Source organism: Botrytis fragariae, assembly GCF_013461495.1.
Source record: "Botrytis fragariae strain BVB16 chromosome Unknown tig00000037, whole genome shotgun sequence".
NCBI classification, from domain to species: Eukaryota; Fungi; Ascomycota; class Leotiomycetes; order Helotiales; family Sclerotiniaceae; genus Botrytis; species Botrytis fragariae.
Genome location: NW_023500990.1, coordinates 289,837 through 316,584, shown reverse-complemented (window position 1 = coordinate 316,584; position 26,748 = coordinate 289,837). Strand labels below are relative to the sequence as shown.

Genomic DNA, 26,748 nt, shown 5'->3' with positions numbered 1-26,748 from the left:
CTCGCTGAGTGAGTTGGGAAAACCCGCCACCTCTCTATCGTGACATTCTCCCCTCCCCTCCTCGTTTAATTGTTATAGGGGGATAATGTGAATTTCTTTGTATCTTGTCAAAACGACATAGACTTTGACATCAATAGGTTGAAATGTTCCTTATCAAGACCCACCTTCCAGATAGATTGGGATCGTTTACCCCGCAAAATAACGCAGCAACCAATCACAACGACATGTATGGCAAACGGCGTTGCGATATCTGATTCCGGACTCCGAACTCCAACTATTCAATCGTTCGCCGTGTGAGTCTTATGCCGTGTATTCAAAACCTCAAATCCGATTCATGATATAAATGAAGTAAATCGTGAATGGTTCCGGTCCCGTTGATTCCCTACTCTCCATAATCACCATGTCCTCCTCAGCAGAACTTTCCCAGCCCATCGTCTTCGACCCTGCGAAGCATCTCCCACTCCTCCCCACGTTCGTCCATCTCCACAAAACCTGCGTCGAATCTCCGCCCCATCCAATCCTCACTTTCCTCCCCCCTTTTCCGCCCGAGAAAATCTCTAAAGTAGAATCATGATGGCAGGATCGCTTCTCCGAAGTAAAAGCTGGAACGCGGCATATTGTTTTCGTAATGCTTCAACCGAAAGAAGGAGAGAAAGTACAAGTAGCAGGTGTCTGTATGCTCTCCACACCAACATGTGAAACTGGACCTCATAGAGGATTTGTGGAGAAATTCATGGTAGATCCGGAGTTTAGGGGAAAGGGGGTAGGGACGGGGATCATGAGGGCAACTGAAAAGGTTGCGGAGGAGATGGGTGCTTGGCTATTGGTACGTCTTTACTATCATAGATTTACTTCGTTCCATATGGTTCAGTTTGCTGACATGCCGATAGATGCTTGATACTGATGTAGGAAGTTCAGCGGAGGGCATTTACAGAAGATTGGGATACATAGAGGTTAGTTAATCTTGTTTTCGTGGTGGAATGAAGATGTTACTGGAGACAGACTAATTGGGGAACTAGTGTGGAAGAATACCGGAGTATGATGTGTGGTCTCAAACGGGGGAGTTGAAAACGGAGGTTTTCTTTTATAAGAAATTAGTAGGCGCGGAGAAGAAAGAATCAAGAAAGGCTGCCGGGAGCTCAAACTGATAGCATGGGGTACTTGACATGAACGACACAAAATCATCGTCGAAAAGTTAAGGATTTCATCAGAAGAGTGGAGAACGAGATAAAATTTAAGAGGAGGCGAAGGAGAGGATGTGATTAATTCATGGGTAGGGCGAGGTTGAGCTTGACTGGGTCTTGCCAAGTATTTTTGCTTAGTCATGATGATATGATTTTGTTGGTCCGTCTATCCTCACTTCTTTCCAACCTACTGCGTATCTTTCACCACCACGCATTCCGAGTCCGTTCGAGGCACTGTTCCCAAGTTGTTGTTTGTGGCTGATTGCTTTTCTTTGCAACTCTCAGTTTGAATGTCCACGCGGCTGAGAATGCTGTGAATTGGACTGGGCAGGATTGAAAAACATGCAATCAAAGTTCATCGAAGAGGGCTCCTATGAAAGAGAAAACTATGTTCATTGATATTCATTCATTTAACTAACGCGATACCTAGCTTGAGAAGTAAAAAAGCATTAACCCAAATCGCCACGAAGATGGCCTCCAGAATAAGGGGATAGACTCGTGCCGCCTAGAACTTATCCCTTTGAAACGTGTACTTTTGATCGCACCATAAGATAGCTCTATCAAACACCAACGTCGCCAGTGAGCTCAGTAGGGAAATGAGAGCTCATGAACTTGCCATCACCTATCCTTACCAAATCAACGCAAGGCTATTTTGTACCAGGGACGAAGGCTGCTGCAATGCTGATTTCCTTACCACCAAATGTTTCTCCCCCAATACAACCTTCTATCTCCAAATTTCGGCCCTTTATTTTCATAACAAGCTCGAAATCGACTCTATAATACCTCAATATTTCAAGACCTTCCTGCTCTATTGTCTCCTGGATAGCTCCAGATCTGATCAATTCGCCGAAGTCTAAATGAATGGTTCCAACCATTTGAGCTCCTGTACACCGTTAGTCAAGCCAAAACGCTTTGAACTGTGAAACTGCATACCTCTGTTCTTAGGGTGTGTGAATTTGTAATGTTGCTCAGTGCTAGTGTCCGAGACATATAACTCTTGTGCATAGATAAAGGTCTTTCGTGTTGCGGGAAAGATGAAATGTACGTCCATACGATATTCTTTGGCGGCCGGGATGATTTCTCCCTGGGTGATAGTCAGTATTATAGCGGGCGAGTGTCGAGAAAAAATTCATCTCACCTTCTTGACTACCCAATCCATCACCTCCAAATATGGCACACCATCACTTGAATCGGTCATTGGTTTAACATTTTTATGTGCCGGAATACCTATCGGATCGTGTTCTTCCTGCAAAAAGAATCCGTAGCTGCATAAGCTGATTCTCTCTAGCTCGTCATTTTCCTTATCAAGCGCCCGCAAGATTCCGCCGCTGGCCATCGCAGTTTCTCTGTCACGGATCCATCAGCTCACTCAAACATTTGACTCATAGTGGGGTCTTACAGATATTCCGGATCATTTACGGTTTCCAGTTCGATGGAAATACCCGTGTCTCTTTCGAGTTTTCTTAGTCGTCTCTCCAATGTCTTTCTGAGAGATGGATTGTTAGAAAATCCTCCAATCAATATCACTTTCTAGATTGTGCCAGCACGAGTTTGCTCTTTTCAAAACACTGGAAATCTTCTCTATCAACACCTTTACAGTGAGTCCAGCTTCTCTCGACAGCTTGATCTGATCGAGCATTAAATCCATATTGCCTCGGAGGCATCTCTCAAATATTCTCCAGAAATCGTTTCTAAATAGTGTTAGTTGCACGACCAGCAAAAGGGCAGAGATTCATCTACCTCTTGATTTTAATGCGATTTGCTGAAAAGCCCCTTTCTGGATTCTCGCGAAGGCCGTCGATACGAAGAAAAATCGGTGTCATATTCTGATTTGTCACATCCATGATCCTCTTCAATGAATTTTCGAATGTTACTGTTTGCTGGTCGACAATTCCTTGAATAGTTCTCCCATTGATCTCTATGTCGGACTTTTCACTCTCCAGACGACCAAACAGGTATTCTTTAAATGCTTCGTTCAAGTAGCTGGAGCCGTAAAGTCCACCTTTGCATGATCAGTAGATGGACTGGATGGAAAAATATACCATCTTACCTTTCGCAACTACCTCTTCTCTTTTTAATTTAAGAGGCTCCGAACCACTAACAGTGTATGTAGTAGCATCAACTGTTCCTCCACCGGCGTCTAAAAGTATAAATGTTTCTTCTGGCTTCACACAGTCAGTTGAAGAAACTTCAATGGAGAACTTCCACTCACAGAAATGCTGTTGCTGTATTCAAGCACGTAAGCTGCCGCCGCTTCAGGTTCTGATACAAGAAAAAGGTTTTTAATGCTACCAAGGTTCGATCGCTGAATGGCGACTTCCATGGCGCTTTGCATTTTCCTGCATGCACTGGGCGACCAGATGACAGGCACGCATAACACATGCTCCACAATTGTCGAATCTTTGAGTCTCCGGTTTTCGTGCAGGTATTTCTTCGCATGCAAAAAGAGCTGTTCGAGGTATTGTACAATAACATCCTCGTTGGCTTTGATGTACTTTCTAGCTTTGAGATTTTTCAAGACTGGTTTCAATTCCTCGCGGATCTTCTCAGTCTCATAACTGGTGTCCAATAATAGTTTCGACCGCATGATACAAGTGTATTGTTTCTTATCCAAATCAGGCTCGCTTAGTTTGCCTTGCACCTCGTAACCCCAGTACATAATCTTTGGCGTTAAACCAGCATCATTGAACCCATCGTCATCTGAATCATCATCGTCGTCAAATCTCAGCATCGGCTCATCGATGTCTGCATTGTTCTCTGTCGCCAGTTCCTCCAGCTTGGCTTTGGTCGGATACCAACTCTCAGTCGGCACGTCAAATCGAGGCTTCTTTTGGATTGACATTGGATCGGTAGCATATCCCCTCACGATTCCGATGTCATCTTTACTGCTCGCAAAAGCAACACAACTAAATGTCGTTCCGAAATCAGTTGAAATGATCAGACGGTCAACTTCATTCTCGTTTCGACTGTCGATCTCCATTGGCGAGTCGCCGTTGATGGCAGTCATGTTGTCTTCTGTTGCAAAGAAGTTTGATTCACGAGGCTCTTGTTTTGGACGATTGGGAGCCTCCGGCGCACGTGGTGAGAACATTTCTGACCTTGGTGAGTTCACTTTTGAATTAGCTAGAATATTTTGGCATAATCGATTGTTTTTGAACGTATTGGACGTTGAGATGGAGTCAGGAGAGGATTTCATGATTATGTAACTAACCTGAAAGATGGGTTTCCGTATGAGGTTGAATGATTTGATGAGTGCAAACTTTCTAACACTTTAGTGAAGAGGAAGGACAATCAAAGCTGACAAGTTATTCGAGACGAAGTATGGTTTGTGATTCGGTATAGCCTCGATCGCGATGTCGGCTTTTTCATATAACATTTAAAATTGTCAATCAGTAATTAATTACAAGTGTACTAGGTACGCCGAGAAGTGTATATACTAGGTAATTCCTACACGAACCGCTAGCGTGTTATCACGTGTCCACATTCACTCATCTTGCGACAATATTTTTTTGAATGTAAGTTTGATAAAGCCGTCCCGCTTCTTATTATGTACTAGGTATCCGATACTCGTATTCCACAAAGATTTCAGAAAGGTATAGAATTCTCGATCCATCAATTCTAACATCAATCAACTTTAACCACCATCAACTTCAACCACCATCAACATCTCTCAAGACCTTGAATGAAACATGGCTCAAAAAAACGTCATCGCAAAATGGCTGGAGAGTCATGTTGTTCAATTGCTCTCTTGGGCTGATATTGCAATCAAACATGACGATATCGATTTTGACAAGACTGTAGTTTCTCACCTCAAGCAAAAGTGCGGGTGGATTATACTAGTAAACAAGTCTCTCGAAAGCTGCAAGGTTTACTGGATAAATGGGGTACCCGCGACAAAGATAGTACTCGAAGCAGAACCATCATAAATAAAGGTTCCATCTGTTTGATTAATATTCCAGATGCTTTGAGGAGCCAAATCGCGCTTGCTTGTGAAGACTTTGAAGTTGAGCTTCGCGCAAGCAAGCAACCGTCAAGATCTACCGACAGTGGCTCGAAGTCGAAAAAACATGGGCGCAACAATTCTCAGGCCAATACTCAAAAGCCAGCACCTGAAGTGCAGGGCGAAAAGACTTCCGGCTCAACTCTTCCCAGGACTCCAATGAAGCTTAGGAAAAGAGATGCTAGTTCGATTCCAGAGGAATCTCAATACATCACAAAAAGAAGAAAGCTCACTGTTCGTTTAAACCTCCTTCTCATAGTCTCTGCCTTTCAAAGAAAAGACAAACTAACAGTTGAACAAAACAGCGCGATGCGACCTTCTCACCAGAACCACAGGGCAAGGAAACTCACGATCCAATTCTTCCTAAAGCACATACCAAGCGTAAGATCAGAGACCCCGATTTTGACACAGAGGTATCTCAATCTGCCACCAAGAAAAGAAAGGTTAATGTTAGTACATCCTCAATGTTACTACATACTAGATGTTTGAATATATACTGATGTATGACAAAAATAGCCTGATTCGACTTATTCACCCGATCCCCTCTCGTGCACTCATCATCAATCTTTTCACATCATCGAAGATAGCCAAGATGAAAATACGCAAACGGCCAGCGAGAATGGTCAAACTACTCCTCGTGTTCAGTCGCCAACATCTGTTCGCAAGGGAAGACTATCACAAAGATGTGATTATTGTCGACGAAGAAAGGTGGCATGTAATGGCGCTCGTCCTGCTTGCTCCAATTGTACGAAGAAGGGCTTGCAAAGTAGTTGTTCATATGAAGACGCACCAGCATTATCCGAATCTCGTGAAAAGCGTTTGAGCTTCAGTGAACCGGCTCATCATGTTGAAGATGACACGACAGATGAAAAAACACGATGCATCTGCAAGAATGCCCAGACCTATACCGACTGGGTTCAATGCAAAAACTGTAGTGTATGGCAGCATTGCATTTGCGTTGGAGTGGGAATTACAGAAGCAAAGAATATAGAATTTTCGTGCAAAGAATGCAGCACCAAAGCCCCTTATGAGGAGCACATTGAGAAGGAGCACATTGAGAAGGAGCCATTGTCGAAAAGCAGCGAGATTTGCGATAAGCCAGGATATGGATCACAAACCGACAGTGTATTGCTTGCTTTGGCGAAAGAGGATGTCTCACGTCTGCGAGAGATTGTCGAAGAAAGCAATTTGGAAGTGGTCGAATTAAAAGAGAGTCTACAGGTCACATCAATGGATGCACGGCGTCTAAGGTCAAACTTGGCGCAATTGGGAAAGAATTCTCCCGAGTATGTTCTTGATAAAAAAGATCAAGAGATTAAAGCCTTGAGGAAGGAACTGGAGACTCGCAGGTTCTTATCAAGGTTTACACAGCTCGGTGACACATCCGACGAGACCTTCAAATATGACAGTGTTCAAAATTTGGTTGATGTGTTTGGTACAATTGATCAACTACCATTCGATGAAGTTCCAGTAATTGTCCCTCCCGGGCTGGATCATTACCAGGAGCTCGAAAAGATCATTCTTGATACTTTCGGTCAAGACGAAACACTCCGACAAACAGCTGAAGACCTTGGAGCCAGCCTTTCATCCATGAAGACACACGTGGTCTTCAGAGCTTTAACAGCAAGCTTCCTGAAACTTTGGGTATTCGAGTCCGATTTTCCGCAACTTGAGGGCTCATCCTCAGACTACGTAAAGAGCATCCGAAAAAAAATGACAGCTGCAGGTGAGTTTAACATCTCCACGTTAAATCCAAAAATGTATTGCTAATTGACTATCAGACGGACCTAAAGCAATGAGAAATCTTGATTTGGCTGCACGTTATGATGTAATCTCGAGTGAAAAGTTCAAACACCAATACATATACCCCGAAGCCGAGCGTCTAGCTATAAAATACTCCGAAATTATGGAACCACTATTCGCCAAGAATCCTGGTAGCGAGATTTTCAAGAATTGGGATGGATTCTCAACTTGGAATGATGATAAGGAGACATGGCAAGATCGTCAATCTCGACTCATTGGAATGTTTCGGGTGGCCTTGAAAAGCAAAGCAGATTCCACATTGAATTTTAGGGATTATGAGTTGGTTGCGTTTGTACCAGGTACTCCATATGACCCTAAATCTATGTTCAACGAAGACGCTCTGTATAGAAAGCCTGGCGGCAACAACAGCGATTGGGTTGTCGAATTTTGCATTCAGCCGGCAATCTATGTACACGAAAAGGAGAGAACAGATGATTTCATTAGCTCCCAAAGCTTTGTGCGCAAGACTGTACGAAGCGGAATCGGTCTGACACCATCTGTTAAAGCTGAGGTGCTTTTACGACCAAAGAATGGTGGCTCTTAGGTTTGATTTGAAATGATAATGGCTGCAAAGTAGGTGGGTTGAATGAGCAGCTCGCAAGGACTTACCAATTCACAAGGATGAAATGTGTACGACTAATGTATAGTAGCTTGTATAGAGATTAGAAAATTAGTGCCGTTGAGCTTCTCAGCTTCCGAGAATTGATATTAATACAAAAGAGAATGTAGCAAAGTTCACATCTTTATCGTTCGTGATCTTGTGAGGTTGCAACCCTAAGTCTTTTTCTAACACACTCTCAAGCTTTCACATTGCGAGAATACTCGTGATTTAGACTCACAAGGAGTTTTTGCATGCAGGTTTCAAATCATCCATAGGAAAACTTTCTCATTTCTTCGGAGTGGTGCTGATCCGGTCATCAATATGTATGCCGAGAAGGGTGACCAGTCGTAGGGCGATTTTACCCCACGAAAATATCAGCATTGAGCCATCTCGGCCGTTCCTCACCGTCTCATCGGGTTTCAACCAATTAGTTGATCTGGACGATCTCGGCATATCTCACTGCTACCTTCCTAAATATATACTCACACAGCATACCATGTTACCTGCATTTGCTTATCTTGGCCTAGTGCCAAAATTAGATAAAACTGTTGAAGATCAACGATGTTTGTACACGTCGAGTTTACGATTTGCTACGTTCCACAGAGTTGGGACTGTTCGTTTCATTCCTGAAAGCCTTAAGTAAGGTCTTCAAACGTTGTCAGAAAGATCTCATTTTCTATCGACTCTCAATATGGCGTTAAAATGTAGGAATACAGTAGATGAGAATACCCCTCACGTCACATCCATCTTCCAAAACACAGGCGGTCACGCAGTCATCGACCATGAAGTCACCACCGATGAGGAGATTCTCGTTTCTTTGGGCTACAAACAAGAATTCAAAAGAGAACTATCAATATGGTCATCTTTTGGAGTTTCATTTTCCTGTCTAGGTCTTTTGCCATCGATCGCATCGACTCTGGGGTATAATCTTGGATATAGTGGAACGGCGGGCTCGGTATGGGGATGGCTTGTTGCGGGCATTTTGATACAATTTGTAGCATTTGCAATGGCCGAATTGTGTTCGAGTATGCCGACGGCGGGAGGTCTTTATTATGCTTCGGCCGTTTTGGCACCGGAGGGTTATGGACCTTTATGTTCTTGGGTATGTTTTCAATTTTCCGAAATGTGAATCTGAATTAACGTCTTGAGAGATAACCGGGTGGTCGAATTTTGCTGGCGAAGTAACAGCACCGTGCGCAGTTAACTATGCACTCGCAGCTATGATATTGACAGCTGCTCAAATTGTTCATCCGGATTATGTTATTCAAACATGGCATGTATATCTTTTGCTTTTGTCTTTGCTAGTCTTACAAGGTCTTCTGGCTATGAATTCTACTAAGTTTGTTGGAGTATTGAATACGGTTGGGACTATCACGAACGTGATTGTACTCTTGATTTTTGTCATTTGGTTCCCAGCGGGTTCGATCAATGAACCAAAGACAAATCCAAGTAGTACAGTGTGGACTTCTGAGGGTATTGTGAACGGGACTGAATGGCCTACTGGGTTTGCATTCTTGATGGGATTTCTGTCGGTTATTGTAAGTCAGTCGAATCCTTGGTACGGGTCAAACTAATATGGAATAGTGGACATTATCTGGTTATGATGCACCATTTCATTTGAGCGAGGAGTGCTCTAATGCAAACATTTCTGGTCCGAGGGCTATTGTTATGACAGCTCAGTTAGGACTGTGGCTTGGTTGGGCGATTATTTTGGTCATTGCGTATACCGTGAAGGATATCCAAGACGTAGTCTCTGGAGAGTATGGTCAACCTATGGTAAACGTTACGTCTTGGAAAGCTTGAAGTTATTGACTGATTCCGTAACAGGGAAGCTTGTGTCTCCAAGTTCTTGGTCCAAAAGCTGGACTAGCTATGTTTTCACTTAATATGGTTGCTCAATTTTTTGTTGGGCAAGGGTAAACCACCAACTTTCCCATATCCCTTCACTTATTTTGTCAAAGAACCTTAGCTAACTCCCATCTTCAGTGTCACAGTCGTCTCATCCCGCGTTGTCTACGCCTATTCCCGCGACGGTGCTCTCCCCGGCTCTCATTGGCTCAAACAAGTAAATCCTCACACCAAAACACCCGTCTACGCCGTTTGGTTTGTCCTCACTCTAGGTGCACTTCTTGGTCTTCTGATGTTTGCTAGCCCGGTGGCCATTGGGGCAGTTTTTAGCATGGGTGCTATTGCGCAATATATCGCTTTTGTATTCCCTATCGCGTTGAAAGTCTTTAGTGCGAAGGGAAGGTTTCGTCCTGGTATTGTTCTCCACCTTCCTTATCTATCTGCCGTTATTCTCATGTTCATTAACTTAAAACTCTGAACTGAACTGATAAAATAATAGGTCCCTGGAACCTAGGCCGTTTCTCAACACCCATTGGTGTCGTGGCCGTCGGATGGGTTGTCCTTATAATTCCAATTCTCTGCTTCCCTTCAGTTACAGGAGCAGATCTAAACGATTTGAATATGAACTACACATGTTTAATATACGGAGGTACGATGACTTTGGCTATGTGTTGGTATGCGATTAGTGCTCGGAAATGGTTCAAGGGGCCAAAGATCAATGTGGAGCACATGATTCATAAAGATGGTTCCGGGAATGGTTCTCGGAATGCGGAGATGGACAACGCTATTGTGGGAAAAGATGGGCAAACGGTGGGTGAGGATGGATCGGATAAAATTAGGGAGGGGAAAGAGTTGAATGGCCAAGAAAAGAAGTCGGGGTGAAGGTGATACTGGTTAGGTAGGGTGTCTCACAGGGCAATAAAAATAGCAATATCTGGGCTATGAGCTCTCTAAGGAGATAGGGAGAAGGAGAGAATAAGAGATGAGATTATGACCCTCGCACAAAATGCAAAATCAATGAAAGCTTCGCACTAAGTGTGACTATCATGTGATAAAAATCATGTGTTAATCAGCTGAACCGGCCAACGATTTGCATGCCTGCATGATGATTATAAAAGAGCGTCACGTTTTATAATACACAAAGCTTTCTTTTTATAAGTGAGCTGCGGTAGGGAAAATATATACTACTGAGGTATAAAGTAATTTCGAGCGTAAGTGGAAAGAACTATGCCCTGAGAAAGTAAATCTACCCGCGTGTAACATAGTGCCAACACTAGCACGTGTTTTAATCATCATCATGAACATCACATGTTATAGTTCTGCTTTATTTTCCCATCACTTGAAATGTCTTGATGCTTACACATTCGACCTCAACAAATCACCGAGTATACTACCACGCCCCGAACAGAGATTCTGCATGATGAGGCTGACGAGGTTTCATTGGAGGCGATTGTGCGATAACCAGTTAGCAATGAAACCCCGCATCCTCAAGGACATCTACAGCTTTACAAGCTAATCCTTCTTCTCAAATCTTCATTCCACAAAGTGCATGCAGATTTTGGAGACTTTGTATCCTTCTCAATACCTAAATTGGCGATCCTTACATTGTTCTAGACTCTGAAAGGTCATCAACGATGCCGGCATCGTGTGAAGTGTTCTCGTCTTCTCTCGTTGTAATCTAACAGCTTTCCGCCTCGGAATGAAGTACCATTAAGATGTCATCACAACTCGAAGCGAAATCTTCGGTCAATGATTATTCTGCACTGTCGGAAGAAAATCAACATCATCTGGATGCTTTAGAACGTTCTGAGGCTGTCGATTTGATGGAAGCCGAATCGCTGGAAGTCTCTACTCCGTTGCCTGAGACGGCTAAGACTCAGCAGCTATGCCATCATTGCGAGCCAATGTTTTCTACAATTGAGAACCTGAGAAGTCTCGTCTCCAAGAAAGGCTATAAGCATAACACTAAAAAAGGAATCAAAGAAGCAGCGGATCGCGGATGCGGTTTATGCAGATACATGTACACACACTATTCTGCTTTTGACAATGAAGATCAAGATGAGCACATATTGGTGTCCGTTTATCGCTTCGGCAAGAAATCCAAGAGTAAACTGTCACTTTTCAAGAAAATCTCGAAATCTGCTAAAAAGAATTACTTGCTTTCAGGATTCAATGGAAATGACGAGTCAACTGAATATCCGTTTAATGAACGCAAAATCACTCGTATTGTTTTCGACTTCCCTAGGTCTTCTTTGGACTTTACTTGCCTTTTGGCTGATCAAGGTAAGTTTATGCTTTGTGCAACCAAATCCTACTAATTTTTGTCTTCTAGGGAGTCCTGCAGCTGCGTACATTGATCAGCAACCTCTTGTAGCCAAGAATAATTTTAAGAGGATCGTCCCCAAATAAAAACATGGTTACATGACTGCTGTCACCATCACTCGAAATTTTGTCGATACTCTAAACCAAAATTACCCACGAGAGTGCTTCAAATAGAACCTGAAATCACAAGTCTAGTTCGCCTACATGCGAGTACGCACGATCAAAAAGATGACTACATTGCTTTGAGCTACTGTTGGGGAGGATCTCAGAGCTTCACAACTACCACTTCTACTTTGGAAGATTGCTTGCGTGGCTTTGACAGTGATGATCTACCCTTAACCTTCAGAGACACAATTTTTATCGCTAGAAGTATTGGCATACGATATGTATGGATCGACGCACTGTGCATTATCCAAGATAGCGAGGTTGATAAAGCTAGAGAGATTGAGAGAATGGGAGAAATTTACAAGAATGCCACAGTAACAATATCTGCGGCAGGTGCAACTTCGGTGAACGGGGGATTGTTTGATCATAGACCCAAACCAGAATTATTGGAAATCCCATTCTGTTTGCCCGACAAATCTCTCTCGAAGGCATATATTTCTAAGATCATATACGTTTTTGAGCATGAAGAGCCTGTGGATAAAAGAGCCTGGTGTTTTCAGGAATCAATACTATCACCCAGATTACTTTCTTTTCGATCTACGGAACTAATATGGCATTGCCAGTCCTTAAAATTCGAGCCCACCGTAAGCAGTCACTATGTATACTTATTCGATACTCTTCGAGCACCTGCAAATGTCTTTGGACGGGACGTGGCAATAGAAATGGCAGATTCATTTCGTCGCGCTAAAACTTGGAACTGGATAGTTCAAGACTTTACGGGGCGTGATCTTACGAATCCTGAAGATCGTTTGCCTGCCATATCTGCTATTGCAAAAGAATTCGCTTTTGTGTGGAATGACGAGAATATTTTTGGTGTAATGAAAAGCACAGTCGAACGGCATTTGTCTTGGGAAGTAGACAAGTTTGCTCGGGATAGACTTGATAAAAAGCATGGCAATGCGAGAAATGATCGTGCTCCTTCCTGGTCTTGGGTCTCGGTTGATTCTCCGGTTCGGTTCCAATTAGGCATACACCATATCAACGTCACTTGTCTTGAGATTGCCAACACACCTGCATGTCGAAAGCTCGTTCTTGAAGCCAAGGTTCTTTCCCTAGAAACTCATCCGATGAATGGCGTGCAAGAGAGGCTTTTCCAAAAGTTTTACGATTCCGCTGAGGATCTTAAGGCTGAAGCATGTACACTTATGTTATTGGCAGAGGGAGAGGGATTTGGCCCCCAAAATTTTGGATGTCTCCAGTACTTTTTGACTCTAAAAAGATTGAGCAACGGACATTATCAACGTGTTGGTCTCTTTCAATTTACTCGGAAGTTCAAAAATGCTTCAAGAGATTGGTTTTCGCCTGCAAATTTAAAAATTCTGTTCGATTCTATTGAGATGTCTCGAGTTACTATTGTTTAGCTACTGTAGATATCTTACGATTTGGGAATATTCTCAGGGTTGAAATTTGAGAAACTATTTATGACGAACGAATGATGATGTATATCTTTGTCGACCCCAGGGAAGAATTTAAAGTGAAAATTCTTGCTAGACTAACACTGCCCTTCGATTGAGTCTTGGAAATAACTATCTGTTTCAACAGGTCCATAGCCGCACTTGAAGTTTTACAAGGGTTTCTGCCTCACGATGTGGCTGGTAAATTCGTTCATGGCTTGAATTAATACAGAAAATGTGGTCCAAGAAGTCAAGAAATAAACAATATGAACACACCCCTATCACACCAGAACAGAAGCCAGAGCACTCAAAATCGTAACACCCCCCTTAAACTTCTCATCATACCAAAAACTCCTCAAAAGCTCCTCCGCATACTTTTCTCCACCAGTAAAAGAAACAGGAACAATACAACCCCTAATACAAGCACATAAGAAATTGTTCATTCCAGATCCCCATAAATCTCCTCCCGAGTGATGTCTTTCCCCAAGGGAATGAATAAGATAATCTAAAACGGTTGACTAGATTCATACACATGTACATCCCTCATCTCGCAAACGAGAATGTTTCCATGAACAAGCAACGGAGCAAAAGATATATATATATGCATAAACATAATCGAAGTATCACTAGAGTCTTTAGAAAATCCTCTAGCATCCACGGTATATAATATAATCCTTCGGGACCGGAATGAGATTTCACAGCTCGCATATATTTATTTGCCGCGAATTCTAGTCCTGGTTCTGGTTCTGAGAAATTGATGAGAGAGTTTTAGGGGGGTGGAGGGAGTGTGTGGATTTGGATTACTTGGATTATATGGATTGGAATCTTTAGATGGGATGTTGGCATGTGAGAAGGTCTGATGGATCGGGAGGATAGACACTTGATCTTTAAGATTGATATATGCATAAATACGAACATCTGATTCAACAACACAATCATCTTTTCACTCTCTCGAATAGCCATTCTGGACGCCATATCATTCTCCCAAGATACATCGGACGATACAACAAGAATAGTACAATCTGCTTTCTGCTCACTGGTCGAATCTAATCTATATCAATCAACTCAAAGCACTCTATACTCATCTCGAAAGGAAAGGACGGAGAGAAAAAAGTACAGAAACGTCGCTACACACAAGAAACACGACACGATACGATGAGTGGAAAATCTTCGTTTTAAAATCCACCAGACAACCAAGCGAGACCAGTCTCGGATATACATAAAGATGGATATGTATCTACAGTTCGACTTTGGCCTCTGCCCTGCCTGGAAACTTCAACTGATATACGATGATATACCACTTCGCTTCACCGTATCTATCATTTCAAATCCACTAAAATTTTCCACCACATTTCATTATCCCCTCGTCCCGAAAGAGCTTCCACCAAGCATCTCCCAAGAGCCCACAATCCATCCGAACGAATCTATCCAGCATGTTCAACAATCTCACTTTTAACCTTCCCATTCTCCACCCAAGTTCTCAACTGTTCGGGTAAGGGCACCTCCTTGTAATCTCCTTCTCCATCTGCACTTTCCAAATCTGGAAGTAGTACATTGACACTACTACATTTACTCGTGAAGACTTCTGTGTTCAAACTCTCCTTTCCCAAGTAAATTTGAGCACCATCAACTTGATCCATCATAATGGTTGGCAACGTGCCTAATACTTGAAGTGCGAAGTTTGGTGCTTTGATAACATCAATCGATGAAACGAGACTATCAATTACCAAGGCAAGACGAGGGGAGTTATCAATAGAAATTGCGTTCGCTTTCCCTTTAATGATAATTGTAGTTTTTGAGCAGCGGGAAATGAGGATTGAGTGTGAGATAGATGCCTCAATTGTGATTGGCTCAGATTCATTTTCGTAGTTTTCCTGTTCCGAAATGTTAGTTACGAATTACTTCCAATCAAACAAAAGAGTAACTCACAATAAACCACTTGTTACCCTCCAATTTTTTAACAGGAGGCTTCTTAGTTCTCATACTCTCTGGCTTAGGTTTTTTACCAGGAGCAGGACTCTTTCCTCGGTTTGAACTAATACTGGATTGACTATCACTTCTAGTAGGAACTGTAGCACCTGCTCTCAAAGAAGGATTTTTATGTGTCATTTGATCAGCATTCACTTTGCGCAATCCTTTGGTAACATCTGCTCCCTTGTTCAATTCGGAGAAAACGGCTCCTAATCCAGCACCTGCATCTGCTTGTTTTGGTGCTGGCTTTGATGGAATGTCGTCAAAGACTGGAGGTGGTGGAGGTGGAGGAGGTGGTGGTGGTGCGGCTCCTCCGGCAGTTGCAGCCTTTGGATGAGGAGCAGGAGGGGCTGGAACCTTTTGATCAACATCCTTAATCGCAACTTCTAAATCTTCACCCTTTGGATTCCATGGAATACCATTTGGGAAGTTATCCTTGGCATATTCGCTGAGATCTTTGAAGATTTGATAGAATGCTTGAATCCATTCGACTTGTTTTGGGTCTCTGTAAATAAAAATTAATGACCATCTAAAATAATTAAATTTAAGAAGACCCACTTCTCCTTGAATTCCTTCAATACTCTGTTTCCGTAGTATTGAGCAGATCCCAATGATTCATCGACATGTTTATATGGTTTGTTATCCATTGTAACCCAAGCAAGTACACCAATACTTTCAGAAACTGCACTGAGATGATTGAAAAATGGTGATGCACGATTGGACTTTCGGATATCATCAACAGCAGTAAATGAATCCTGGAGAGGTTTGATGAGCTTTTGGAATGGTTCATCTTGCATGCCAGGTTTCTTTGACTTTGTAGTAATCAAAATATATCTTCGTTGTCCAACATATGCCTTCAATACACTAGATGCCTTTGATGAATAAGTTAGCTTCAGTTTCCTATCGCTGAACTAAATAACGCTCCGCTGGCTCTCCGAGGGCCGCTGCCGCGGAGGCAGACTATTTGCAAAGAAAATCTTCGAGCGCAGCGAGATATGGGGGTTTGGGGGCTTGCCCCCATAATGACACTTTCCATCAATCAACCAATTAATCAATTGATGTAGAGCTTCCCCCATACTTCCCCACCCACCCCTACCTCTGCCGTGAGAATAGAATATTCGAACATGAGATGCCCCTCATCCACTCCATCTTATGCCACGCATGCATTTAACCATCCCCACCGTGCCACGATGAAATCAATGAGACCCTTGAACCTACCTGCTGCGCAACGACCCCTCCAATCTCATCACTCAAGTTAACATATTTCTTAACCGCCCCCTGAATAAAATTATCGAATTCTGAGACTACTCCTGGGATTGGATCCTCGATGATCTTTTTGATATCTGGTGTTTGGATTGTTGGTGGCGGAGCTGTGCCATTTGTTTTCGCAGCTTCGACCGGAGGAGAAATTAGAGGGATGGACGATGCAGGAGGAGGTGGAATGGTAGAGGAAGCTATATCTTCAAGACGAGAGGTTGCGGCTTCGAGTCTGGAGATTATGAAGGTTAGCTCGGTGCTGGTTATGCGAGGATCGATTGATGACATGTTGATTTAATTTCCAGAAAGAATTGGGATGTGAATGCAAATAAATGTATGTAATGGAGATTCTAGAGGCAGATGGAAGTGGAGTTGTGTGGTAGTATTGAGTTGTGATATTGAAAGGACAGAAATATGAAGCACAATTACCGTTTTATGAGCGTAGTCAAATTATGCATATTATTTACAGCTTCAGGCTGTTGAGACATATTGAAGTGCAGGAATTGTTCCAAATTCTTGTTGAAGAAGGAATGATCGATCGAATAGGAGGTTGTTGGAGGGAATGGAGCTGTCTGGTGCTCGATGTTTCGTTGTGCTAATGCAAGGGGAAGGAGGTAAAAGGCTGCTAATTACGCATATAAATAATGTAATATAGGATGGTAATTAGTAGGGAAATAAAAGAAGCTGTGAATTCACCAGATTGGCATGGAGCGACGAGAAAGAGCTCTTGTGCAATGAAGCAAACAAGTCGAGAGGGAGGGAGATGGAGAAGAGTGTGTATGCAAGTAAGAGAGAATAGGTATTGATGTGATGTGATGTGATGATGTTCTTCATTTAATCCATCTACCTAATAAATCCACGCAAGCACTTTTACACCCACTCACAGTTCAAGCTTCACTCCCTCCTTCACTTAGATGCCTTGCCCTTGCCCGTTTTTCCGACTGCTGAGAGGGCCAATTACATAATCCAAACATAATCTGATATGTACCATGAGACAAGGCTGCCGCTAACCCGTTTGGTCTTGTGTGACACCTGGCTAACATTTGGTGGGCTAGTGGGCTGATGGGCTGCCGTCACTTCATTTGACATTCAGCCTTATCTGTTGACCTGGTACCTACCTAGTTCTGCTCGTACACTCATTTCATTTCATTTCTCAATCTCATTCATTCACTTGAGAGTAGAATACTACCGATACCCAGGTATACAACTCATACCTCACTTCTTTCTTTTATTGCATACATTTTACATTCATTTGAAACATGGACCAAGATGATCAAATATCTAACCATCAAGAAATCGATTTTTGTACTCTGGGAATGTTTATAATTGGTATGTATAAAGTGGTGTTTACTCATGTATCCTTCACATTGTTTTTGGGAGAGGAGGGGCTCATAAATTTCAGAACAACTTGAGAAGTCTCGGACAATTGAAACATGTGGAAAAATTGGTCAAAGTCGACCTAATGTTCATTCATTGATACTTGATTTTTCTCTCTATCCTATATCTAGTGATATTCAAATTCTACATGGAACGGTTTCTATTTTCAAGTAATAACTGTTGGCAAGATTCGTGAAACGGTTGGGATGTTTATGTTGTTCATGCATGAGGTACATACTTTAAATTTGGTCTCACCAAATGTAAGTCTTCAGCCACAACGTATACCATTGGAGCTTTATCACGAACTCATAAAGTTCCTTGGGAAAGAAAAGATGTGTCTGTATTTTCAAACCTCATTGTTTTCAAGAATGGGCGTTACGATGTCTTATCCGGTTTTATCCGGTATTTTATCTTCATGTTCAGGGATGATATATCTAACAAGATAACCATAATCATACTTTGTTTTCTCACGTACAAACTTACCGTCACATTTCCTTTTGAGATAAATGTTAACATTCCAACGTAGATGAGATACACTACCTCCCACCAACTCCCTCAGTGTATGATGTCCTGGGTGGTGCCGGTTCCTATTCCGCCTTAGGAGCCCGTCTCTTTTCTCCTCCACCGCTCTCCAAAACAATCTCTTGGATCGTAGATAAAGGCTCCGATTTCCCCCCGTCAATATCATCTCAAATAACCACTTGGCAAACTTCTTGTCTAATCCGTACCGATCCCACCCGTCTCACAACTCGCGGCTGGAATGGCTACGACAGCAACGAAACCCGCTCATTCAAATACACAACCCCAAAACTCCGACTGGACGAATCATCTATAGCTTCTCATCCTCCTCTCTTATTCGCAAAATCTTTCCACCTCATATGTTCCCCAAATCGCTGTATAGATCTTGTAACACGCATTCTCTCACTTCGGAAATCACATTCTCCCAATCATCCCAAACCACTTTTCATATGGGAACCAGTCCCAGATCTTTGTACACCAGACGAACTTTTGAATTGTACAAATGTCCTTCCATATATCGACGTCCTCTCACCAAATCACTCGGAACTAGCAGGTTTCATGGGCGATCCTGATTCTGGTATGACCCCTGAAGGAGAAATATCAATGGAAGCAGTAGAACGTTCTTGTGAACAACTCTTATCTTCAATGCCATTGCAATCTTACGCGATTGTTGTAAGATGTGGAGCGTTAGGATGTTATGTTGCGAAGAACGGAGGACGAAATAGACGTGCGGAGAAAAATCGAAGAAAACGTCCGGCAAATAGATCTAGAGGTGGCTTAACACTAGATATGAATATGGAAGATTTATTCGCAGGATTACTTAGTGATTCTGGAGAAATAAGCTTCGAAAGAAACGACTATGTTCCTGTCGACCCGGGGATCGAGAAATGGATTCCGGCTTATCATCAAGCTGGAGAGGGGGAGGAGGAGCATAAAGTGGTAGATCCGACGGGAGGCGGGAATGCATTTTTAGGTGGTTTGGCAGTGGCGTTGGCAAGGGGAAAGGGAATCATAGAAGCTAGTTGTTGGGGGAGTGTAGCAGCTAGTTTTGCCATTGAACAGGTGGGGGTACCGGTCCTGGGTGTTTTGGAAGATACCGAGGGGATAGAAGGCGAGGAAGATGACTGGGTGGAGGAACGTGAGGGAGAAGAAGAGGAAGATGATACAAGGGAAATGGAAACGTGGAATGGGGTAGTGGTTCAGGAAAGATTGAGGGAGTTTATGGGGAGAGTAGATATTGCACCCAGTGAATGTCCGTCTAGGTAGAAGAGCTGGCGCCTGTTTCTCAGAAAATAAATGCAGGGAAACTGGTATTGGGGAGGAAAGGGAGGGAAGAAAAAGGTCGAATCTCAAAATTGATGCAGAAAAGACAGAAATCAAAAATGACCTTAATTAGAACTATATTCTACTTCGCTTATATATAATCTTATCATATACATAATTCAGATTCTCTCTACCTACTTACCCAGATCTGATTTTCAGGGGGGAGAATTTTTGTTGTGTGCAATGTCATGTCATATAAGTACCTGCATGGTGAGATTCGAGTGTGACATTTGTAATCAGAAGATTAGGGAGTTGATCATGTAGTACGTCTCGTTACTCTGTCGGTACAGGTTGGATAGTTGACCAGCCGAGGAAGCAAGGGAAGCAAGCATACCACGTGATATCCAAAACCACTTTACGCGCACAACCCGCGTTTCTACGCGATATATCCTTTTGAATTGAAATTTCGCGATTGTCAACACCACAGCAACCCCATACCGCCCCTCTTTAACTTCAACAACAAACCACCAGACATACTTTCAGGTTAAACCTTAACACCACGCCTGTACATAACCTGATATACTCTCTATAATGGACGGCGCACAATTAAGAGATGAGGCTGTCGCCGATCGTGTGCGGTCTGCACAAGAATTTCTTGATCCAAGTATTTTTTCCTGTCAATCCCCTCTATTTACCTACAAGTGCTAATATAAATAATCACAGCTGATGGCGCCGCAAGAAGTTATCGATCCGAAATTACTGATATGCTTCGAAAGCATCAACGACGTTTAATCGTCAGTATCGATGAAGTTCGTGCACACAACCATGAATTGGCAAATGGGCTTCTCGAACAACCGTTCGATTTTGCCCAAGCCTTCGATCGCGCACTATTTCAAATCGTGCAAACACTTCCAAATACCAATGCTAAGCAGTCTTCTGAAGATACTATGTACTATTGTGCCTTTTCTGGAAGCTTTGGGCAATTTGCGTGTAATCCCAGAACGTTATCGAGTACGCACTTGAACAGGATGGTTAGTTTGGAGGGAATTGTTACAAGATGTTCATTAGTGAGGCCAAAGGTGGTTAAGAGTGTGCATTATAACGAGAAGAAGAAGATATTTCATTTCCGCGAATACAAGGATCAAACAATGACTGCTAGTGGAGCCAGTACATCGAGTGTTTATCCACAGGAAGATGAACAAGGAAATCCGCTGGTTACGGAATATGGATACAGCACATACAGAGATCATCAAACAATATCTATTCAAGAGATGCCGGAACGAGCACCGGCAGGTCAACTTCCAAGAGGTGTGGATGTTATTTTAGATGATGATTTGGTTGATAAAGTTAAACCCGGTGATCGAGTACAGCTTGTTGGAATTTACAGGAGTTTAGGAAACAGAAACGCAGGACATAGCAGTGCGCTTTTTAAGACGGTGGTGTTAGCTAATAATGTGGTTCTCTTATCTTCGAAATCAGGAGGAGGCATTGCGACACATACCATTACCGATACCGACATTCGAAACATCAACAAGATTGCAAAAAAGAAGAATCTTTTCAATCTTCTTTCTCAATCCTTAGCACCAAGTATCTATGGGCACGAGCATATCAAGAAAGCTATTCTTCTCATGTTGTTGGGTGGTCTGGAAAAGAATCTCGAGAACGGGACTCATTTGAGAGGAGATATCAATATCCTTATGGTTGGTGATCCGTCCACAGCCAAATCTCAAGTTCTTCGTTTCGTGCTCAATACCGCTCCACTTGCAATTGCAACAACAGGTCGAGGTTCTTCCGGTGTTGGTCTCACAGCCGCCGTTACATCCGATAAGGAAACCGGTGAACGCCGTCTCGAAGCTGGTGCTATGGTTCTGGCCGATCGCGGTGTGGTATGTATTGATGAATTCGATAAAATGTCCGATATAGACAGAGTTGCGATTCACGAAGTTATGGAACAACAAACAGTCACTATCGCTAAAGCTGGTATTCATACTTCTCTCAACGCTCGCTGTTCCGTCATCGCAGCCGCCAATCCTATTTTCGGTCAATACGACACCCACAAAGACCCTCACAAGAATATCGCCCTTCCAGATTCTCTCCTTTCTCGTTTCGATTTATTGTTCGTAGTGACGGATGATATCGATGATTTCAGGGATCGACAAATATCTGAGCACGTTTTAAGAATGCACAGATATAGAGATCCACAGACCGAAGAAGGAGCTCCCGTCCGTGAACAAGCACATCAAACACTCGGCGTAGGTGTTGAACAAGAAGCAGATGCCAATCAAGTAACATCTGTCTACGAAAAATATAACGAGATGTTACACGCCGGTGTAACTGTTACTACTGGCCGAGGGTCGCATCGCAGGGTTGAAGTTCTCAGTATCCCTTTCATGAAGAAATACATTCAATACGCCAAAACTCGAGTAAAGCCAGTCTTGACTCAAGAAGCTAGTGATAGAATTAGCGAGATATATGTAGCCCTAAGAAATGACGACATGCAAGGAAATCAACGAAAGACAAACGCCATGACAGTTAGAACATTGGAAACCATTATTCGTCTGAGTACTGCGCATGCAAAGTCAAGATTAAGTAATAGAGTTGAGGAGGTAGATGCATTGGCTGCTGAGAGTATTTTGAGATTTGCACTCTTCAAGGAAGTGCTTGAGGATGAAAAGAAATCAAAGAGGAGAAAGACTAGACCTCTTGAAAACGAATCGTCAGGAAACGAGAGTTCATCCTCAGATGATGATGATTCACCAGCTCCTACTTCTCACGCACCATCGACGAGGGCAACTCGTACACCAGGTACAGCAAGAACAAGAGCTTCGGGCACTTCTTCGTCTAGAAGGAATGGCGCGACTCCAAGCGGGGTACCAAATGATGAGGAAAATGATGATCTATATTCAGCGAGTCCAGCACGTCGTTCAGCAAGAGCATCCTCGAGTCGCGTGCCAACACAATCCCAGACTTCCTTCGCTTCTTCCTTACCTGCTTCTCAGGCATTGGGAGGTACTTCGAGTCAATCGCAGTCTCAATCACAGAATGTAGAGGAGGGCGACGAAGAAGAAGAACTTGCAGCTGGAACTGCAGCTTTGAATGTCTCGACAGGTATTACACCTAACCGTCTACAAGTCTTCCGTACAACAATGGGTCAAATGATGAACACATCTCTGTTTGAGGATGATAGTGCTGAGGTCAATGCTATTATCGAGGCGGTCAATAGACGTGTTGGAGGTGGTGCAGGAGGTAGTTTTGAGAGGGAGGAGGCAGTAGCTGCGCTGAGGGCAATGGATGAGCGAAATGATATCATGTATACTGAGGGCGATTTGGTTTATAAAATCTAGAATTCGGGATAAGGAAAAGGGATGTGAATGGAATGGAATTTCTGTAGGGAATGAATGGGAATGAGATAATGAGGAGTTGAGTAATTGATCTTGATCTTGATCTGAGAGTTTGGGTGTGTATACGTAAAGTGGATGATTTGATTTGATTTGATGTTCAAATTCGACTACCTAGGTGAAATATTGCTAGATAGATAGACGAGATGAGTGTGAGTCTCGGATGGGAATGATAATACTCTATTGTCTATTCATCTCTATCAAATGGAGCTTGAAACGGTGATACTCTATCGTCTATCTAGATCAAATGGGAACAATAATTTTTCATTCATTTATTATCTAGATCAAATAAATTTGAATGATTAAAAGTAAACTCAACTGGACTCGACTCGACTCGGTATCCATGTCGAATCGAATCGAGATAATTATCATGAGCACGAGTTATTTATTATTTGTTATTCATTGCTTATCTAGGTAGGTAGGTATGCCTGGAACGCTATGTGGGCACGAAGTATGAAGTGCTGCGAGGGCCTAGGTAGAAAGGAGAGGGATGCAGGATGTGATTTGTAGTTTCTTGGAAATAGAATATGTAGTTGAGTGACTTATGGGAGTTGAGGAGGTTGAGGAAGTTGAGGAAGTTGAGGGTTGGATTTTGGAAGAGAGGATTGTTGTGTGATTGAACATGTTGAGTAAGAGATGGGGGGTGGAAGTGCGAGTGTGAATGGGAGAGTGAGAGGGCAGAATGGAAGGAAGGGGGGAAGTGGAATATGCTTTTTGAGGTGAGGGGAGATGTTGTGGAGGCTTGGGGGTTTGGAGAGATTTTACATTCGAAATGCATTGACTTCTGGATTGGGCGAAGCGATGTAAATCTAGGCAAGCTGACTAAACGCTACATGGTGATTTTGATCATCAAAGCTCCGATCAAATAATTCAAGGTTATTTGATCGAAAGCTGAATAAATGGAGACTATACAATCGAAGAGGTGTTGAGAAAGAGGGAGAGGAGATACACGGAACGTGCTCTCTCGCCTTCGAGCAGGTCCTCTGTTGCCGAGTTTTAGACTCTGTGTGTATTGCATATCTTCTATTTAAGTGAGGTTACAGAGATCCTGTATTCCTAAGTTTCAGGGTTTATATGCAACACACACATTCTATTGAATTATGAATAGAACAATAATAACAAATATCAGCACCTGGTGGTTGTCAGAATTCGTCTCGCGAATGAAATGACTGACGATGTCGTCAAGACTCATTTGAAGATGTGACTCCGAATGGACATTTCATCGATGAATGGTTTATCTTTTGTGAGTGAGTTAGGCTTACTTAGTCTTCTCAAGTCGTTCTTTTCTTGACTTCTTTTCTTTTTGATTTATACACCGATACACCAGCATAGCAATCGTTAAGGTATTAATACTCAACGCACTAATACCTAACACACCACTACATCGACCCTCACATCTCTTAACATCATGTCCTATAACAACCGACGATCCCATCCTCCCTCCACCCCCTCCACCACCGCCTCTACCTCTTCCCCCGAAACATTCTCCGAACAGGTCGCCAATCTCATCAGTCGTTACGAATTAGCCCTCCCGCAATTAGCTCTCGCCATTGATTACGAGCGCAACAGTGGCCTAGATGTATCCGAGCATACGCAGACACTTTTCAGCATCTATCGAAAATTAGAGTCAGTCCTAACTTCAGATTCGTTCAGACAAGAGGATGAGCGTCTTCAGCAACGAGGACGCATGATTGTGAAGGACACGCTGCTTTTGCATAGAACCTTTGATCTGCGTGGCGCTGAGGCTGCGGTGGAAAAGTATCATCTTAGGCAGTTTTATTGATTAGGAGGATAGGGGGGTTGAGACGGCTTGGGTAGTATGGGGTGTTGGATTTGGTGAAAGTTTAAATGGAGTTCTTGATTTTAATGGAAGTTGAAAGTAGGGGAAGGAAAGGAAGTGGAGGAAGCGTGATTTTGTAACTGCAGTCGATGTGCTTTGGTCAGCTGATAAATGGAAACATCCTGTGGTTTATCTGATTGTAGATTGCTGGATTTCATATGTATGTGTGGGTGTGACTGTTGTATTTGTGTGTGCTAATAGTCTAATGTTCATGACTGTTTATATAAAGATAGGAGGGAGTGGTAGATATGGACATAATGGCGTTAGCCACAGAGGACGACTGACTTATTCTTTAAGATAGAGATATAGAATCAGCACTTTACAAGGTTATCTAGAATGGTGTATGTGCTGATCAGCACATGTATAGGTCTGTAGATAAACTTAGATTGTACTTGGAAGTTTGTAAGAGAATTTCCCGTTCGAAAGAGTATAAAAGCGCGGTATACTGTTTTCTACGAAGATTAACAATCCATGAGGATAGAGAATATCAACAGCATTGATACCATCCAGTGGTTAAGAATCCATAAGACCACGGCATGTTGAAAAGCTTATCTTCAACTAGTGGTCAAGGATTTAGACTCTATCATTTTGTAATATTGTGGGGTGACAGTGATTTTCGTTGTCATGCGATATTATATATGAGTAGAAGGGGAAAATGACAACAAGACCACTCGAACAATTATGTTCATTGACAGTCAGCAGTCGAAGGGCGCCATTGAGAAACATCTCAATCACCCTTTTTCCGCACTCTTACGATTTTTATTGTTGGGGAATCGACGATGCTGAATACGAAGGCGCATGCCGGGTTTCTTGGACGGTTCTTCATCAATATTTATATCATGATGATGAGACTCAAGGCCTTTTATATATCTCCAACCTCGAGAATATTCTACAGTCTGAGAGGTGCAGACAGGGCGGAATATTCACTAGTCCTGGACAAAGACTTGTGTGGAGCTTTAGCGCGAAGCTAATAAATTCTTTTGGAGCATGAATCTATTATAAAGCTTTAGCTTCTCATGGCCACACTGAGAACTAAAGTAGAAGGACGTTCCAGTATTCCTCAAAGGGTGTTGCGCATTGGAAGAAACGTGGTAGGTGGCCTTTTGGTTTGTCTGTTGCAATTAAAGGGCAGAGATTGGCTTAATAGTTCGGCCTACTGGATCGAAAACATCTTGTTGATGGGTGACAACAAAAATTGAATTCACTTTCCATTGTGAGATACACTCGTTCATTGTCACCGAATTTGCAATTCTTCTTAAGCTTGATACCTGCAAGCATGTTAATTTTGAAGAGCCATCTGTGAGAGATGAAGATGTCTTTCTGCCACTTCGCGCTTTGAATTAGCAGTCCCGTAGTCTTACATGGAAATGATTTCGACGAGAGCTCGTAATTGTAGTTCATAAGCTTTGGCCATGACAACTATATATACCAATGAACATTGGATGTGACTTCAATGCTGCGGGGCAAGGCCCAATGAATGTGAATCAATTTACCATAAGCCACTCGTGCAATAGGTGATCTCCGAACTGCACAGATAGAGAGTGTAGATGCTATTTAATGCTTCCATGGTTCAAAAGAGAGATGTAAACTTGTATTGTAAAGGCATGGACCGAAACAGTAAACCTGGGTAGCGGGGAAGGTGTGGAACTTGATCATCGCAATTACTGGGAGGGAGAAATAACATTTGCTGAGGAAGATGATTACCACTCATAATGGATGGACATGTTTTGGTAGTTGAATATCATCTCGGAAGAGGTTCTAAATGTTGAGTAGTGAGATGAAATCCGCGAGGTTGGTACACTGGTA

The 26,748-nt window shown here is 42.7% G+C and overlaps 10 protein-coding genes across 10 annotated transcripts; 7 read left to right on the top strand and 3 right to left on the bottom strand.

The window, feature by feature from the left end:
- Window positions 1-400: 400 nt before the first annotated feature.
- Window positions 401-1,148, top strand: Bfra_011434 (putative acyl- n-acyltransferase protein; the record flags this gene model as incomplete). The annotated part of the gene is given in 4 exon segments (XM_037341761.1): window positions 401-562; window positions 581-826; window positions 891-953; window positions 1,020-1,148. The coding sequence occupies 4 exon segments, from the start codon at window positions 401-403 to the stop codon at window positions 1,146-1,148; spliced, it is 600 nt and encodes a 199-aa protein (XP_037194618.1).
- Window positions 1,149-1,831: 683 nt separating this feature from the next.
- Bfra_011433 (putative hsp70 family protein) lies at window positions 1,832-4,275 on the bottom strand (the record flags this gene model as incomplete). Its single annotated transcript, XM_037341760.1, has 8 exons — window positions 1,832-2,067; window positions 2,118-2,268; window positions 2,323-2,530; window positions 2,584-2,710; window positions 2,754-2,875; window positions 2,925-3,186; window positions 3,235-3,349; window positions 3,397-4,275. The coding sequence occupies 8 exons, from the start codon at window positions 4,273-4,275 to the stop codon at window positions 1,832-1,834; spliced, it is 2,100 nt and encodes a 699-aa protein (XP_037194617.1).
- A 598-nt stretch (window positions 4,276-4,873) lies between these two features.
- Bfra_011432 (putative transcription factor cys6 protein) lies at window positions 4,874-7,531 on the top strand (the record flags this gene model as incomplete). The annotated part of the gene is made up of 5 exons (XM_037341759.1): window positions 4,874-5,023; window positions 5,044-5,418; window positions 5,490-5,633; window positions 5,701-6,910; window positions 6,966-7,531. 5 exons carry the CDS (start codon window positions 4,874-4,876, stop codon window positions 7,529-7,531), a joined length of 2,445 nt encoding a protein of 814 aa, XP_037194616.1.
- Window positions 7,532-8,279: 748 nt separating this feature from the next.
- Bfra_011431 (putative amino acid permease protein) lies at window positions 8,280-10,318 on the top strand (the record flags this gene model as incomplete). Its single annotated transcript, XM_037341758.1, has 6 exons — window positions 8,280-8,690; window positions 8,740-9,126; window positions 9,173-9,364; window positions 9,416-9,504; window positions 9,575-9,849; window positions 9,936-10,318. The coding sequence occupies 6 exons, from the start codon at window positions 8,280-8,282 to the stop codon at window positions 10,316-10,318; spliced, it is 1,737 nt and encodes a 578-aa protein (XP_037194615.1).
- Window positions 10,319-11,151: 833 nt separating this feature from the next.
- Window positions 11,152-13,284, top strand: Bfra_011430 (putative het domain protein pin-c1 protein; the record flags this gene model as incomplete). The annotated part of the gene is made up of 3 exons (XM_037341757.1): window positions 11,152-11,719; window positions 11,769-11,784; window positions 11,919-13,284. The coding sequence occupies 3 exons, from the start codon at window positions 11,152-11,154 to the stop codon at window positions 13,282-13,284; spliced, it is 1,950 nt and encodes a 649-aa protein (XP_037194614.1).
- Window positions 13,285-13,598: 314 nt separating this feature from the next.
- Bfra_011429 (uncharacterized protein) lies at window positions 13,599-14,280 on the bottom strand (the record flags this gene model as incomplete). Its single annotated transcript, XM_037341756.1, has 2 exons — window positions 13,599-13,731; window positions 14,234-14,280. 2 exons carry the CDS (start codon window positions 14,278-14,280, stop codon window positions 13,599-13,601), a joined length of 180 nt encoding a protein of 59 aa, XP_037194613.1.
- A 461-nt stretch (window positions 14,281-14,741) lies between these two features.
- Bfra_011428 (putative adenylyl cyclase-associated protein) lies at window positions 14,742-17,033 on the bottom strand (the record flags this gene model as incomplete). Its single annotated transcript, XM_037341755.1, has 5 exons — window positions 14,742-15,191; window positions 15,247-15,793; window positions 15,847-16,142; window positions 16,507-16,777; window positions 16,975-17,033. 5 exons carry the CDS (start codon window positions 17,031-17,033, stop codon window positions 14,742-14,744), a joined length of 1,623 nt encoding a protein of 540 aa, XP_037194612.1.
- A 771-nt stretch (window positions 17,034-17,804) lies between these two features.
- Bfra_011427 (putative mak32 protein) lies at window positions 17,805-19,707 on the top strand (the record flags this gene model as incomplete). Its single annotated transcript, XM_037341754.1, has 2 exons — window positions 17,805-17,874; window positions 18,449-19,707. 2 exons carry the CDS (start codon window positions 17,805-17,807, stop codon window positions 19,705-19,707), a joined length of 1,329 nt encoding a protein of 442 aa, XP_037194611.1.
- A 588-nt stretch (window positions 19,708-20,295) lies between these two features.
- Bfra_011426 (putative dna replication licensing factor mcm3 protein) lies at window positions 20,296-23,048 on the top strand (the record flags this gene model as incomplete). Its single annotated transcript, XM_037341753.1, has 2 exons — window positions 20,296-20,368; window positions 20,428-23,048. The coding sequence occupies 2 exons, from the start codon at window positions 20,296-20,298 to the stop codon at window positions 23,046-23,048; spliced, it is 2,694 nt and encodes an 897-aa protein (XP_037194610.1).
- A 1,462-nt stretch (window positions 23,049-24,510) lies between these two features.
- Window positions 24,511-24,885, top strand: Bfra_011425 (uncharacterized protein; the record flags this gene model as incomplete). Its single annotated transcript, XM_037341752.1, has 1 exon — window positions 24,511-24,885. One exon carries the CDS (start codon window positions 24,511-24,513, stop codon window positions 24,883-24,885), a length of 375 nt encoding a protein of 124 aa, XP_037194609.1.
- Between the last annotated feature and the right edge of the window lie 1,863 nt (window positions 24,886-26,748).